This window comes from Homalodisca vitripennis, chromosome 1 (assembly GCF_021130785.1).
Source record: "Homalodisca vitripennis isolate AUS2020 chromosome 1, UT_GWSS_2.1, whole genome shotgun sequence".
In the NCBI taxonomy this organism is placed as follows: Eukaryota; Metazoa; Arthropoda; class Insecta; order Hemiptera; family Cicadellidae; genus Homalodisca; species Homalodisca vitripennis.
Window position 1 is genome coordinate 55,352,501 of NC_060207.1, and position 17,007 is coordinate 55,369,507.

The 17,007-nt window shown below is 37.7% G+C and overlaps 1 protein-coding gene across 11 annotated transcripts in view; it reads right to left on the reverse strand.

The window, feature by feature from the left end:
- Window positions 1-17,007, reverse strand: part of LOC124361680 (FH1/FH2 domain-containing protein 3) — a 178,396-nt gene that overhangs the window by 106,805 nt on the left and 54,584 nt on the right. For 9 of the 11 annotated variants that reach the window (XR_006922390.1, XR_006922389.1, XM_046815671.1 and 6 more), the window contains exon 4: window positions 11,992-12,101. Coding sequence is in view for 8 of the 11 variants with exons in the window: in XM_046815671.1 (XP_046671627.1) it covers window positions 11,992-12,101 (110 nt within the window). In the remaining 3 variants the exon portion in view is untranslated. Of the gene's footprint in view, window positions 1-287; window positions 545-11,991; window positions 12,102-17,007 lie in introns of those variants that run through there. The other 2 variants (XR_006922393.1, XM_046815689.1) reach the window with 2 other exon arrangements.

Below are 17,007 nucleotides of genomic sequence, written 5' to 3' on the forward strand. Positions count from 1 at the left end.
CAATTTGTTTCGATTAAATGAAATAACAATACATATACCATTGTCAAACTCGATTTTACCCATCAAAGCTAACAAAAACATTACAGTACAGCCAGAGTTATTGTCGTTTAGTAGACAAAGCATACAGTTTATTATAACCGACAATTTTAATCAAACTCAAAAACTCACTAAGGGTCTTTTTCTATAGGTAGAACACTTGAAAAGAATAAAACCAAGTAGCAGGAGCAGGACTGTCACTGCACAGAGACGGGTTTGTTGGAGGAATGCAAGAAAGGCCTTGAACTCACCCGGTGTGGAGCTCTGAGAAGTCGATGTACCGCAGCTATCTGGTTGATGAGGGGCAGCGAACAGCTGAAAGTGTGCACAGGGGGTCTTGGTGGCTCGGGGAAGTTGGTCGTGTACGCGAAGGGGTCGATGTCATTCAGGTATTGCACTCTACAAGTGAGTGCCATGACGCCGGCCGGGAACCTAACCTCTACGCGCCGCGCTCCAACACGAACTGATGCCGGTCAGTCCCGAAGACTAAAGTTGCTCGAAGAACACAAGAAACTGGATTTGCCCTCCGCTCCGAACGTGTCGGTGTAGCGACGCCCGCGCAATCTGCCGACATCTCCCGCAACTACAACGCCCACACCTGCAGCTACCTGCACCTTGCGTCTAGCTCTTTTTGTTTTAATCTTCGTCTTTGTTTTGTTTTGTTTCCTTTAGTACTTAGTAGTTACGTGATTGTCATCTGAGAATTATTTTGTCTGCTCTGATAATTGGAAGGCTCAAGATAAAGACGAGGATATAAATTTCACCCATTCCCTTCTAGTCAAATGTAAATCTAATGACTCGTAATATGAAGTTATTTTGCGCTTGGAAAGTACAGATAGACACAACTCACTAATTAGGCAAAAGTATTAATAATAATAATAATAATATTAATATATAGATTCAGTTTCTAATTAATTTGACTATTATGTGGTATTTTATAAACAACTATTTTGAATAAGAAAAAAAGAATTTCAATGAACCATACTAAAACAACATACACAAATTTATACAGAAGTGTATTAATCGCATAAGTTAATTCGATGGAGGTTCGAATTTATAAATATTTTAAATATGAGACATTTCTGAAATTTACAATACAGTAGGTATTTTAAAAGCTTTTAATTAATAGAAAAGTTTGTTTTCTTGCTTCAGTACATTTATCATGTTTGAAAAATTATATTAATTATTTATATATAATAAATGTTCTTACATTAGACGTATGGTCAAATATGGCCTATATGTGCGAACTATGTTAAGGAAGCAAGTTTGTCAGTATTAGGAGACCTTAGTTCAGGAAGTGACAGCAGTAATTGATATCTTCAAATTATAACCAAATTCGGTCCCAGGTTACAATTCGGGTAAGCAATTTCAGAATTGAAATGACGAGAGAATCATAACAATAACATACAGAACCATAACAATAACAACTCTTAGTTTAGGCTTACGTGGCCGGCGGCGTCACGGTTCCAAGTTTACCGGATCACAACACGTCGAAACACCCTTAACAAAATTGTTAACCGTGAAAACAATGTTTTGATGTGTTGTGGAACGGACAACTTATAGATTATAGACGACAGTCATTTACAACTCACCAATAACACACACTGTATGTAAACAGAAACAAGCTTATGAATAAAAAAATCTGGATTCTTGTGATTAGATTTATCGGAGCTATTAGAAACCGGAGACAAAAACAGATCTTACCTACTAAAATTGACTTATTAGTAAAATAAACTCTTTCAAAGCATTTTGAGTAATATTTATAGCATAATTATACTTTATTACCCAAAGTTCCATTCGTTTTGGTGTAATTATCTTGGTATGTTACCGTATTTTGATTTAGGTTTGTGTGGTCTTGAGTATTTGTATTGAACGGTTATTTGTTATAAAAGATTATACTGGTAGTAAACCATTAATGAAAAATTATATATATATATATATATATATATATATATATATATATATGTATGTATGTATGTATGTATACATTACATTAAAAACTATTGTTTTGTAAAATTGAAAACGTCAAGTAAACCATTTGCACTCGAATATCTAAACTTTTTCAAAGAGGTTTCGTGACATCTCCTTTGCTTAAGGTATTTTTATACACACTTTCCAGTGGACCTCTGATTTTTTGCTAGGCCACTGTCTATTGAATGTCTTTTACAAGCTGTTAAGAAATTCCTTCCCTCCACATTAAGTCTGCTCTGTTGAAGGATGTTCTTACATAATGAACTAATTTGCAGTAATAAGGATGTCAAAAGACAAAGCAAGTTGTCGACGACGAAAAAGAACGTGTACTGAGAGAAAACAGCAATTTCTTACTGTTGGACCCAATTCCCAGATAATGATGTTTTGAATTACAAAGTGCTTGGCTAACACTGACGCTAGGTGAGGCTGACAGGCGTTGCTGGGCGGGGTGCTTGACATAAGGTCATGGAGTGAGTGACGTCATCACAGGCCTAACAAATATTCTTTTATTTATCCTGGACAACCGAGGACAGCTGTGCAACTTGGCAGAGAGTCTGGCGTTTGGATTAGTCGAGGAGATGTAGGATTTAGTGATTTGTTATTTGTATTTACGTGGGTCAACATGCTAAGTTAAAAATTCCTAATTTGAAACACAGCACCGACATACCCAATGGCGTATTGCAATGCGAATGTGAACACTAGGATAAGTGTTATGGATTAGTGAGATGAACTGGTAATCTTGTCTAGCGTCAGCGAGGCCTATCACTCACGGCAATATCTAAAAACGAATCGAGCTACAAACTTGAAATTTTGCATTAAATCCATTAGTCGTTACTGAAGCAATCTCTAAAGGGCCCCATACACCTGCGAGTCTGGCTCGCGAGCCCTGGCTCGACTCGCCTAGAAATGGACCAAATCCGTCAGTGTATGGACAATAAAGAGCCGAGCCGAGTCAAATTCAGGCGAGCCGAGCCGGATCCGCCACTGCTTGCCGTGCGGCTCGGCTCGGGTATCAGTATCAGATCGCCAGTGTATGGCGCATTACGGATCGACTCGTGCCCCCACCCACCGAAAAATCTGTTCATTCCGTTTCACTACTGTAAAACGTTACGCACCACTCGTTCCGCCAAGGGTAATGATAGTTTGTTTTGAGTTAACATAGCTGCCAGCCTAAGCAATTCTATGAAAAGGCCCTGAGTGTACTTAACAACCATTTTATTGAAGACGACTACAACATTTGCCGATAGCATTATGTAGACCGTCCGTAGCCCAGAAAACGGAGAGTAGCAGTGAGGCGTTCTCTGGTGATATTAGCGTTTCGCAGTTATAGGGTCTTTTTTGCAGAACAAGCGGTTGAACAAATTCCACAGTTATAACATGTTAAAACTTTCAGCTGATATCCTAGTTTCCTGATAGTCTTGGAGAGATACTCCGTCTCCGTATGTGACTAATTCTCTTTCTATTTAGTAACAATTCTTTAGTGACCACATTACACCCCCCTTTCTTCCGACTCCTGGACAAGCTCATCTAACACTATCCAATGCACATTCACGAAGAAAATGAATGTTTGCAACTCTGAGCAACTTGTACGTAGGTGTATGGTGAATAATTTTGTTTCAGTTTAACCATAATTGTAGTTCGCGAGCCTGGCTTCGACTGCCTAGAAATGGACCAAATCCGTCAGTGTATGGACAATAAAGAGCCGAGCCGAGTCAATTTGATAATAATGTGCGAGCCGAGCCGGATCCGCCACTGCTTGCCGTGCGGCTCGGCTCGGCTTCAAAGTGCTCGAGTATCAGTTCGCCAGTGTATGGCGCATTACGGATCGGGTGATATATCACCACCGAAAAATCTCACCAAAATGAACAAAACCAAAAATGATAGAGCTGATATGAGGAACGGCGCAGCGTAAGGCAATTCTTAAGGTCCGATGTACAAATCGACCGTCCGAAGCCAGAAAAACGGAGAGTAGCAGTGAGGCGTTCCTCTGGTGACAAGAGTTTGCGGACAAATTGTCTGATTTTTTGTTCATAAGGGCTGCAGAACAATTTAACAAATTCCACAGTTATTATGGATTATGGATATTCAATCTGACATCTGGCGTGTGAGAGATACTCCGTCTCCGATATGCTACCTCAAACAATTCAACTTACACCCCATCTTCGACTCCTGGAACAAGCGAACTATCCAATGCAATCTCAAGAAGATAATGCTTTCCTTGATAACTTGTCTTTGTTTGTTTAATTTTGTTTTCAGTTTAACCATAATTGTAGTTCCATCTTTGTCAAAAACTAGAATAAACATTAAATAAAACTAGAATAATTTGATAATAATGTGCAGTATTCTTACCTTCAAGTATTCTCCTTTCAAAGTGCTGTAGATAGCCTTACAGGTCTCAGGTATGTGGTGATATATCACCACCCTACCTAATGCTTGTGTGATATGATTGTAGTAAAATTAAGTCTTCAAAACCGGTAGCCAGAAAACGGAGTAGCAGTGAGGCGCTGTGGATATAGCGTTTCGCAGTATAGTGTCTTTTTTTGTTATTAACCTTGTCCAATAACATGGTTATAACTGCAACTCATGTTCTGCAAGTCTTGGCGACTATCATTCCTAAAATTCAATAAATTAAAGTGACTAAATCTCTATTTAGTATTCTTTGGATTACCCTTTTCTTCCGTGTATGGAGAATAATCAGCGGGTCAGCGGGTCCGGCTCGCGAGCCGGACTCGCAGGTGTATGGGGCCCTTTAGTAAGCTGGCAAAACGTTTCTATGTGTGTTTGTTTGTATGACTCGCCACGGGATATTTTGAGAACGAATATGAACTAGAGACTTGGAAATTTGTTTGACAAGAATGTTGACGAAACTTCGGAACATTTAATATTAGAAGAATTTTGTTGTGTATATGGATCTGTTCAATTGGATGTTATACTTTCACTATGCAATAGAATAGACTATCTAGACATAAACTCTTTTTGACCAAAGTAGATTTCCGAGACCTATTTATATGTTTTCTAGATCGTGAGATCTAGGCACGTCTAAACGTGGCGTCAGCATAATTCATACGAACCACAAATCCCCTAAAACACACCTGATATAAGAGTCAGCCACAATGTCCCTTAACCTTTTATCCTGCTAACCATAAACCCTGAAATAGTATGTACCTGATGTATGCTTACGTTTGAAAAATATCATAGGGATACATCATAAGTGGTTTTACAAAGTAGGCTAAGGACTTCTATTTTTAAATTGTATAGGTGCGAAGTCGTGGGTAACAGCTAGTATGTCAAAAAATTCTGTCTTCAACTTATTTATCTTTGGTGGGCGAGCAAGAAAACTTACAAGTCCTTGTTTATTGGCTACGACAAATTCAAAATCCCATTTGCTGTATCCTGCCCCATGTATTTAAAGCGATCATATTGTCGCGCTGAGGGCAGAACTAATTCATCCGTGACAGAACATCAAATTTTCGCTTTCTACTTTATACTGGAACAGATATTTTGGTAATTTACCCTTCATTCGGTGTCAACAAACATAAAACACTCTAAAATGAGACTGTCAATTGTTCTAAAACTAAAGTTTGCGGTGAAATTCTTCCTACCGCAGATCTTGGCGTGTATCTATTCTGTAGGACAGATTCTTAATATATTATATTCCTAACGATAGAATACATATTATTTTAAAAGACTGAAAAGCTAAAAGAGAAATACGAGTAGTTTAAATTCCTTAGTATGAGATTAAAGAGCAATGCCATATATATGATGACACGTCTTATGTTAAAGTAGCGTTTTAATTTAGATCAGAATAGATCTATATTATTCCATCATACGATTTCTCAATGTTTGAAAGCAAAATCTTCCATTTATGGTAGAGATCTATAATCATATAAAACAGCCCTTGTTCAATTGATCGCAACCGTAGTTATTGAGACACTGAGTTAAAATTTGTTAGAGGGAACTTCTTCTTTGATGTTATCAGAACTTGTTCAATATATCAGAATAAAAATTTGTTCTGGAGAATACTTGATTCATAAATGCTCGGTAATGTCTTATAGCAAGACAACAGTAGATTACATAATTTATATCTTTCTTTCCTGATTGATGAACACCATCGCGAGTTAAAGACAGTACTTTTTACAGGAAGGTGTTAGTAATCTAGGTAAGATACTACACACTAAACACTTCAGGTGAATTCTTTAAGCAAGCTATGAATAAATTGCCTTTTAAATGAAGGAACCTGAATGTTATTACGAAAGTTTACCACACAAATTTATCCTGTGTGGTTTTTATGTATATAGGATGTTTATAAACTCTCCGGAAATATTTTAGGAAGTTGTTTTTCGTGTCAATTATTTTTTGCAGTCTAAATCATGAGAAAACGGCGGACGGTTGCAATTTTTGAAGCTTAATAGGGTATTATGAAAACTAATGAGATTTTATAAAATTATTTTAAGAACAATCAAAGTTGATAAATCTTATGTTAAACATTTTGACACCTAAAAAATAAATGTTAGCCAAGAAATAGTCTTAGATGAAAGCTTTTTAACATCTACAATGCAAGGCAAAATAATTGTCATTTTTTTTGTTTACTGCATCATTGGCGATGCACTACAACCGTTAAAGCTTGTATACAGAACGGTTCACAAAAGGGTGTCACAAACTTATTTGGCTGATAGTACTCATCATTCCAAACAACAAATATCCTGTAAACACAGGTCAAGAAATTTGTCGTTTAGCCGCTAGCCGCCATTTTTAATTTGTTAAAGTACCATATCTACAAGTAATAGCTTTGCAAATAGGTAGTAATGAATAAGAGAAGCGTTAAAAAAATAGTGGTATGATTAATATTAACAAAATAGTGCCTGTTAAAAATGTATTAAGTCATAGGCTATAACAAAAACACTTGAATAGTAATACAAAATATACAAGATACCAAGCAATTAGTAATTTTTATAACAATTCCAACGGTACTTTTATCAACATTGTCACAGTTGAGAGGCGTCAGCTATAATTGGTTAATCCCGGCTTGTGGAAGCATTCATTTAATGCGATCGTACTCGCTTATACTCGTATCCTAATTTTAACAGTTCGTACATCCTGACAAACTGATAGGTTTATTGCTAAGTATGGTGGGAATATTTTCGTTTATTTTTTTGTCAGTAGACGTGTCAATGCAGCAGTCATGTCGGCAGAGCGGCGGCGAGACGACACTAGTTGCTTGCCCAGTGCTTCGGTTTATTGATTAATTTATAGAACTATTTTGTGCAAAATAACTTCAACCGAGAAACCGTCACACTTAGATAAATATTACTTTACGAAATTTGAACCTGATTGTTATGGAAAATTGTAGCTATTTTTTTCTTTAGCGACCCCCAACATTGCCTTTCTCCAGTTGGTCGTGACCCCCAGGTTGAGAATCCCAGCTTTAGAAGCTTTTAACTACTCCTGTCTAAGGCCAACTTGCCGAACATGGATGGAGTAAATGTATTATCATGTTATCAATTTTCCCAATCAGGTATTCCTACACATATACAAAATAAAGCATGAATATTTAAAAAAAACTAAATTTTCATATATCTTGGTTTTGAAGCATGCCACACGCCTTCACTGTCTTTAGATAATTTGCGAGTGTCAACACAGAATACTAAAAAAAAATCAAAAATCCATTTTGTTATAATTTCTTATATATAATTCAATCTGTACTAAGAGATTTAAAACATACTTAAATATTTAGCCACAGTCCAAACCTGCCAAAAGAAACTTCCACTTTTCAAAAAGTGTTAGTTTTTTTACGTGTATTTCTTTTCAGAAAATGCTAAATCCCTAACAATTTTAATTTGTGCTCAAAACACTTCTCGGCATATGAAAACACGAAAAAGTGAGGTTTCTTATATATTAGCATTGAACATACAAAGTTAATTAACTATATTATTTTTTTAACGTGCACATGTATCTCCAAGGTTATTCATTTGTCAGTGGGAGGGGGGGGGTTTGCGATACCTTTCCCCGAAAGACAATAGCAATTTCTGTTTTTGTACGACATTTGAAATTTATTCACACAGTCGGTTTTACTAAAGTTTTTTTACAATAGTTTGTTTCTATTAATTCTTATTAAGTTTAGCATTATAAAACAAAACTAGGTTCTTAAATACGAGAATGTCTATTGGCAATTAAAAGTAGCCTATCTGCTGGAGTTGAATACTTTAGGCGCAGTAACGAACTAACTTCATTTGTATAAAGTTCATTGAACTGATGCTATATTATTTAAAGTCATACTTCCAAAGTCCACAATCATACGTATATACGCACGTGCTCCACGTCCACGAGATCTCGAGTTCCAGTCGTGAGTCCGTGACCGCGCATGTGTATCGGACTCGCTGTCCGTGCCGTCGGTTATTATTGTAACTGTCCTCTGTGTCGAGCGATGCTGCATCTCGCATATCGTCCACCTGCTGCTCGCTCACGTGTGTGTGTATCGGACTCGCTGTCCGTGCCGCCGGTTATTATTGTAACTGTCCTCTGTGTCGAGCGATGCTGCATCTCGCATATCGTCCACCTGCTGCTCGCTCACGTGTGTGTGTATCGGACTCGCTGTCCGTGCCGCCGGTTATTATTGTAACTGTCCTCTGTGTCGAGCGATGCTGCATCTCGCATATCGTCCACCTGCTGCTCGCTCGCGTGTGTGTGTATCGGACTCGCTGTCCGTGCCGCCGGTTATTATTGTAACTGTCCTCTGTGTCGAGCGATGCTGCATCTCGCATATCGTCCACCTGCTGCTCGCTCGCGTGTTGTGTATCGGACTCGCTGTCCGTGCCGCCGGTTATTATTGTAACTGTCCTCTGTGTCGAGCGATGCTGCATCTCGCATATCGTCCACCTGCTGCTCGCTCGCGTGTGTGTGTATCGGACTCGCTGTCCGTGCCGCCGGTTATTATTGTAACTGTCCTCTGTGTCGAGCGATGCTGCATCTCGCATATCGTCCACCTGCTGCTCGCTCGCGTGTGTGTGTATCGGACTCGCTGTCCGTGCCGCCGGTTATTATTGTAACTGTCCTCTGTGTCGAGCGATGCTGCATCTCGCATATCGTCCACCTGCTGCTCGCTCGCGTGTTGTGTATCGGACTCGCTGTCCGTGCCGCCGGTTATTATTGTAACTGTCCTCTGTGTCGAGCGATGCTGCATCTCGCATATCGTCCACCTGCTGCTCGCTCGACCGTGTGTGTGTATCGGACTCGCTGTCCGTGCCGCCGGTTATTATTGTAACTGTCCTCTGTGTCGAGCGATGCTGCATCTCGCATATCGTCCACCTGCTGCTCGCTCGCGTGTGTGTGTATCGGACTCGCTGTCCGTGCCGCCGGTTATTATTGTAACTGTCCTCTGTGTCGAGCGATGCTGCATTCTCGCATATCGTCCACCTGCTGCTCGCTTGCGTGTGTGTGTATCGGACTCGCTGTCCGTGCCGCCGGTTATTATTGTAACTGTCCTCTGTGTCGAGCGATGCTGCATCTCGCATATCGTCCACCTGCTGCTCGCTCACGTGTGTGTGTATCGGACTCGCTGTCCGTGCCGCCGGTTATTATTGTAACTGTCCTCTGTGTCGAGCGATGCTGCATCTCGCATATCGTCCACCTGCTGCTCGCTCACGCGTGTTGTGTATCGGACTCGCTGTCCGTGCCGCCGGTTATTATTGTAACTGTCCTCTGTGTCGAGCGATGCTGCATCTCGCATATCGTCCACCTGCTGCTCGCTCACGTGTGTGTGTATCGGACTCGCTGTCCGTGCCGCCGGTTATTATTGTAACTGTCCTCTGTGTCGAGCGATGCTGCATCTCGCATATCGTCCACCTGCTGCTCGCTCACGTGTGTGTGTATCGGACTCGCTGTCCGTGCCGCCGGTTATTATTGTAACTGTCCTCTGTGTCGAGCGATGCTGCATCTCGCATATCGTCCACCTGCTGCTCGCTCGCGTGTGTGTGTATCGGACTCGCTGTCCGTGCCGCCGGTTATTATTGTAACTGTCCTCTGTGTCGAGCGATGCTGCATCTCGCATATCGTCCACCTGCTGCTCGCTCGCGTGTGTGTGTATCGGACTCGCTGTCCGTGCCGCCGGTTATTATTGTAACTGTCCTCTGTGTCGAGCGATGCTGCATCTCGCATATCGTCCACCTGCTGCTCGCTCACGTGTGTGTGTATCGGACTCGCTGTCCGTGCCGCCGGTTATTATTGTAACTGTCCTCTGTGTCGAGCGATGCTGCATCTCGCATATCGTCCACCTGCTGCTCGCTCACGTGTGTGTGTATCGGACTCGCTGTCCGTGCCGCCGGTTATTATTGTAACTGTCCTCTGTGTCGAGCGATGCTGCATTCTCGCATATCGTCCACCTGCTGCTCGCTCGCGTGTGTGTGTGTATCGGACTCGCTGTCCGTGCCGCCGGTTATTATTGTAACTGTCCTCTGTGTCGAGCGATGCTGCATCTCGCATATCGTCCACCTGCTGCTCGCTCACGTGTGTGTGTATCGGACTCGCTGTCCGTGCCGCCGGTTATTATTGTAACTGTCCTCTGTGTCGAGCGATGCTGCATCTCGCATATCGTCCACCTGCTGCTCGCTCACGTGTGTGTGTATCGGACTCGCTGTCCGTGCCGCCGGTTATTATTGTAACTGTCCTCTGTGTCGAGCGATGCTGCATTCTCGCATATCGTCCACCTGCTGCTCGCTTGACCGCGCACGTGTATCGGACTCGCTGTCCGTGCCGCCGGTCTTTATTGTAACTGTCCTCTGTGTCGAGCGATGCTGCATCTCGCATATCGTCCACCTGCTGCTCGCTCACGTGTGTGTGTATCGGACTCGCTGTCCGTGCCGCCGGTTATTATTGTAACTGTCCTCTGTGTCGAGCGATGCTGCATCTCGCATATCGTCCACCTGCTGCTCGCTCACGTGTGTGTGTGTATCGGACTCGCTGTCCGTGCCGCCGGTTATTATTGTAACTGTCCTCTGTGTCGAGCGATGCTGCTTTCTCGCATATCGTCCACCTGCTGCTCGCTTGACCGCGCACGTGTATCGGACTCGCTATCCGTGCCACCGGTTATTATTGTAACTGTCCTCTGTGTCGAGCGATGCTGCATCTCGCATATCGTCCACCTGCTGCTCGCTCGCGCATGTATGTGCGCGCGCTTGGCCCGGGGCCAGGTGTCGGCATTGTCTCTCAGAAGTGGATAAATCGTGATTCGGTAAATTCCGTGACAAATTACTCACCACTGACATATTCCTATCTTCCGCGGCTATCTGATTTTACCTTCTCCTGCACGTGTAGCTAACATCCAGTGCAGGAAATAAGGACACGGACACTGGACAAATGTACAAAATACATTAATTTTTTTAAAATAATTATTCGTCTATGAAACAATTGTGATCTTTCGTAAAATTATGACTAAAATATATTATATTTAGCATTGTATATTGTATTGTATTACATTGTATATTGGCAATCTAGAGTTGTTAACATTAAATGGTGACTGGTTACTTTACTGTTTTTATTTTTATTGTTTTTGATTACAGATACGGTATTGAGAACCGTGATATGTGACATTTAAGCTGAGATTTGTATCGAAAGTCTCATTACAAACTATTTGTTAGTAATGTAGAATAAAATTACAATTTTTAAAATATAATATGCCGGAACTAAAGATGACCTAATTGTGTGTTGTGTTGTTATTTTAACAATTAGTCCGTTAAAACCCTTTAATTTATTTAAAAGACTGTGGTAAACCACATTTGAATATTGAACTCTTCTTGACTCAAACCTTATCTCCATTTATGAATTTCTTCATACACTATCATTTCTGGTAACGAGAAAACACAAAATACGTACAATCTGAACCTTGTTTGTAAAGGCAGAAACTTTTGGGGACTCGATCACATTAGCATATCCGTAACCTGAGAGTTGCTCACAATTCTTACAAAAGATGATGTTGAGACGGTGACTTACTTTGATCATGCCGTTGGGCCTGGATATTGATGACGTCATAGGTGTGCTGTCGTGAATCTTGACGTCGTCTGCTCGCACCTCGAACATCTCCTCACTTTCCCCGTCCGACTCTGGAACATTGGAACATGTGGAGCATTGGAACAATCACACATTGAAGAATGAAAGTTGAATAGTTAAAATAAAAGTATTATGACTCCTCCATAACAATACGGTAAAATACTGTATAGTGTCTCAAATGCACCAGAAACAGTGGGTCATAGGTTCAAATCTCGAAATTTTAAAACATCAACAAACGTGGATCATGTTATACATAATTTATAACCTTATTAAAAGGTAAAAAAAGATATGTAACATATACTCGTATGTTCAACATATGTGTTTCACGGAATCAACGTTTATAAGATCACAATGATTGATACTTCTGTGTATCCGTATTTTTTTTAAATTGACTGAAAACTAATAACTCTGGGAAGTATTTACGAAAACTATAATTATATAGACAGTAACCACCTTTCAAACAATTTAAAAATCAAAGGAAATTTGGACTATGTAACAAATAATTTAACTGTGCAGATTCACACGTGTTGCACGAGTGATTTTAAACATAGAAATTTATTATTTGTATTTAATTAAAAATATTCCAAAATACCAGGACACTCGTTATAGATTACAAAAACATGAAACATTACATTTCAAAGATTGAAATCAACCCCTTCTTTAGCTGTTAAATTTTTAAGACAAGGGTTTCTAAGTTAAAAATACACTAAAATTTGTAAACTATCATATTTTGATATCGTTTAATTTTGGTTTAGTTTCATTAAATGGATATGTCAAACAAACTTGATACACATTTATGTTACATACGCTTTTCTTAGCTTTTAATAAGCTTACAAATTTGAGATACACACAAAATTCAGTGTTTTAATTATGATCAAATTCATATCTTCATCAAAATCTATATAACCTGCAGAAAATGTAAAATACGAGTTGGGTTACGTAAAGTAACTATAATAAAAAACACGTTAAAAAAGTTTCTAATTTTTTATAATCTAATGCATTTACGGAAAAATGCTCATGCAGTATTTTTAAATGGCCAGGGAAACAAATTATAAAAAACACCAAGCTGTTGACCCATCTAATTCAAAATTAATATATTTCTAGCACATATATTATCTTTTTCATAACGTTTTTTTTTCAACACTTTAAAAGAATGAAGTACAATGAATTTAGTATATCATTTTATTACTTTTATTTCACAACGTTTAAAATAATGAATTTACCAAGGAAAATTAATTTATAACGCCGTAGTGTACAGAAATAAATACATGTCTAACATTTTATTTATATATAGATTAGGACTTTTTTCCAAATATTTTACGTTATATGTACTCGATTATGGAAGCGCCGTGAATTTTGTCGCGGCAATATGGATGCTGGATTGTGTAGTTCAAGTTGCGGTGTAGTCTGATACGGCGTTCTCAGTCGTTCACGATAATTTCAAGTAATCTACACCTTTCCTAAGTTATAATATAAATTATTTCATTGCATAGATAATAATAAATTTTACTAACTTTCAGATAACATAGACCACAATAAAATTTCCCGGTTTGAATTAATTTAGTTAACAAATACTAACTATTTAAAGCCATATACTAAATACTAAATAGAGTAAATTATTGATTATAGGTTAATAGGTTAATCACTTTACTATGCTCTGAGCTAGCATTTTAAAAATATCTTTACGAAGCATATAGTCAATAGTTTGGATCGTTGATCACCTGACCGTGACTCAAAATAGGTTCCGTAGTGTTTTTAGTTAATCGTTGAATATTTCAATAAATTTAATGTTAACGACAAAGTCTTTGTGCATTTAACACCTGATATACAGAGGATTCATGAAATCTGCGCCTCTACGTACAGTAAGGAACAACTCAGATTGCATTGCTTTGTATGGTCCAATCTGTTGGGCCTGATAGATCCTTCTTAAACTTGTATCTTCAGTCTCTCCACTTGTGCGATAAACCATAGAAACTGGGTACATAGATTCCTCTGGATCCAAGGAAGAACTACTGAATTTTATTTTATAGAGATCAAAGTTCAGGAAAGTTTTCTCTAAAACGCTCAAAGGGTTATGCGCCTAGTAGGTATGCAAAACACGCATTACAGAGAACTAGTGTTATTGCAGGCACCAGGTAGAAGGCGCTCTTAACAGCTCCCGAATTACCACTTTCGGTAAAAAAATGAGGAATTCAGTACATTTAGAAACCACAATTTGTTTTTAGATTATTTAAAAACTAATACCCGAATTGAAAGCAAATATATTTAGGGAGGCAGAAACGGTACAAAGTCTAATGTAAGTACGGAGTAAAAATAATATTTATACAAAACATTATTCGACTTCTCAAATAGTAAACAATAGTGTATATATGGAAAGCAGTGGTTTAGTACAAAAATATATTAATTGAAAATATCTTAATCGAGGACGGATTAAGAATTGTTATTTTTTGTAAGATTATCCGACGAATCTTGTTTCTATTTATGTACTGAAGCGTTAATTAAGATCAGTGTTTTCAATAAGAAATTAAATTAACATAGATTTAAATAGTGTTAATATTGGGAGACACTGGGAGATGACGGTATGCACTGTATTTAGTACAATCTAAGACTCCTTATTCGCTTGTTTAAACAAGTTTCCGACTTTTACGTACCATATGTCGTAGGTTAACAATGTAATTAAAATTACGGTACTGTTTCAAGCTCCTTTAGGAAATTTATAATTTTCTCGCTCCGTAAATGTGGACCATAAATCAAAATTGCAGCCTTTCGTCTTTGATGAATCACACTGGAATATATATATATATATATATATATATATATATATATATATATCAGTTTGTCGCATAACAGTTTAAATGTGTGGATTAGTGAGTAGTACATCATTACCGAACGAGCCTTTCAACAATTTCTCATTTAATTTGGCAAAAATTAATGCTGCGGTTACTAACTACAGTGTATACATCCTTTGTTGATTTTTCTGTTACATTTGAAGCAATGGCCAAGAAAGCGTTACATACAGAGTACCTACCTCTAATTCGATCATATTTAATTTATTTAAAATAAAGTATTTCCTTAAGTGTGAGAATTACGACATTTCTTTGCACGCAAAAGTGTAAAAAATAATAATATATAAATTATTGGATCGTTTAGGTAAAATTCAATTATAGAAAACGTCATTATTTTTAAGCTGTGTTTATGAGTTTCGAAATTCTTATCAAACGTTCGAAAGCTTTAATTAACGGTAACACAACCGGAGTTAGAGTGCGAGTCGGTTGTTATGAGACGTACTTTGATGCAAAACAAGAGTGTATTATGAGTCCGTTGTTTTTCTCCTCAAGAATTCAAGTTTTACTGTATAAAGCTTTAATATTAATTGACTAGCTTAAATAAATAACAATGCGGAGTCATTAATGTCTAGGTTTAAATTTAAATTTTAACAAATCTAAAATACTGGTATTAAAAGCAAAATGGTAATAATGGCAAATCTAGGTAAAATAATAGTAGAAATAGTATTCTAAAGAAAAATAATATAAATTTATATTAATATAATTAATAATATTATATAATAATAATAATAATATATATTATTTATTATATACAGGGTGATTCATGAAGTTCTCCCACACTTTCTTACAGCACCATTGTACTAGTAAAAAATAATGAAAAAAATGTTATATAAAACATAGGTCCGAAAAACGCTTCGTTAGCGAGTTTACAGCTTAGCGAAAGATTTCGCCTGAATTCCTGGGGTACCAGAGGTTAAAAATAAATAAAGCCATACTGAAACTTTTGGATAAAGTTAATTAAGTATAAGAAATATTCGTGGATTCTTATGTATTTATTAACCTGATAAAGCTAAATAAAATAGGTTTCAGAAACTTGTACTCGTGTAGTAGTTTTTGGAGGGATTCAGGGTTAAATGCCAAAAAATTGGGGCACGAAAACAATGTTTTTTTTAAAAGTTTTGATGTACAATAATCTTTGTTTTAAATTGGGTAATAGAATACCAATTTAAAATCAACAAAACATTAATTGTTAGAGAATTTAATTCTTGAGAAAATTTATATAATCAAGTTCAAAGTCTAATAAAAAAAAAAAAAAAAAAAAAAAAAAAAAAAAAACAATTAAAACAGAAATAAGTACCAAAAAAAACCGATTTTATTCATTTATAAATACATTACTAGCTGGTAAAGACTTACCGTACGGTATTTTAGTATTAAAATTAAAACAAAAACAAAATGTCTGTTACTTAATGATGAGTTAAATTGAAGGGGGAAACAAGATTAAACTGTTAAATAAATTTGTTTGTAAATAAAAAATTATCATGTTATATTTACGTTGTAATTTGTTTTATAAATAAAAAATTTACATCAAATGTTCGAAAATAAATGAAGCAAATCATTTTCCCATTATTGTTTACTAATCATCGGAAATGCAGTTTTTGTGTTTTATGAATTTCTAAGTTGGTTTAACGGTTGAGCACGAATAAACAGCTGATTCAACAATGGTAATTTCATGTACTGTTACGTTAGAACTGTGTATTATAAAGTTGGTTATTTTGCAAGCTAACAGCAGGAGATCGGGTTCTGTGAATTCGTGTTATTAAACTGCAATTTTTCTTGTGAGTTATAATTCGATTGGTTTATTCAGCGATCGAAAAAATGCACATTACTGATTTACATTCCAGAGGAATTACGCTGATGATATGGTTTTTATTTTGGGTTTACTGTCAATGGTAATGCTAGGAGCTGCTGTAGAAGAATATGAACTACGGTTACCCTAATAGGAGGATTCCATTGATACCAAAAACAATTTCAGGGAACTTTTCGAACTCTTCGGGGAAACACAGGATCAACTAAAAAGTACTAGTAACCAATTTTGAACCAAGCTGTCAACTTGGATGATGATATTGTGTATTAATGCTGTTCATCGCAGTCCAGGTGTAATGTACACGACGCA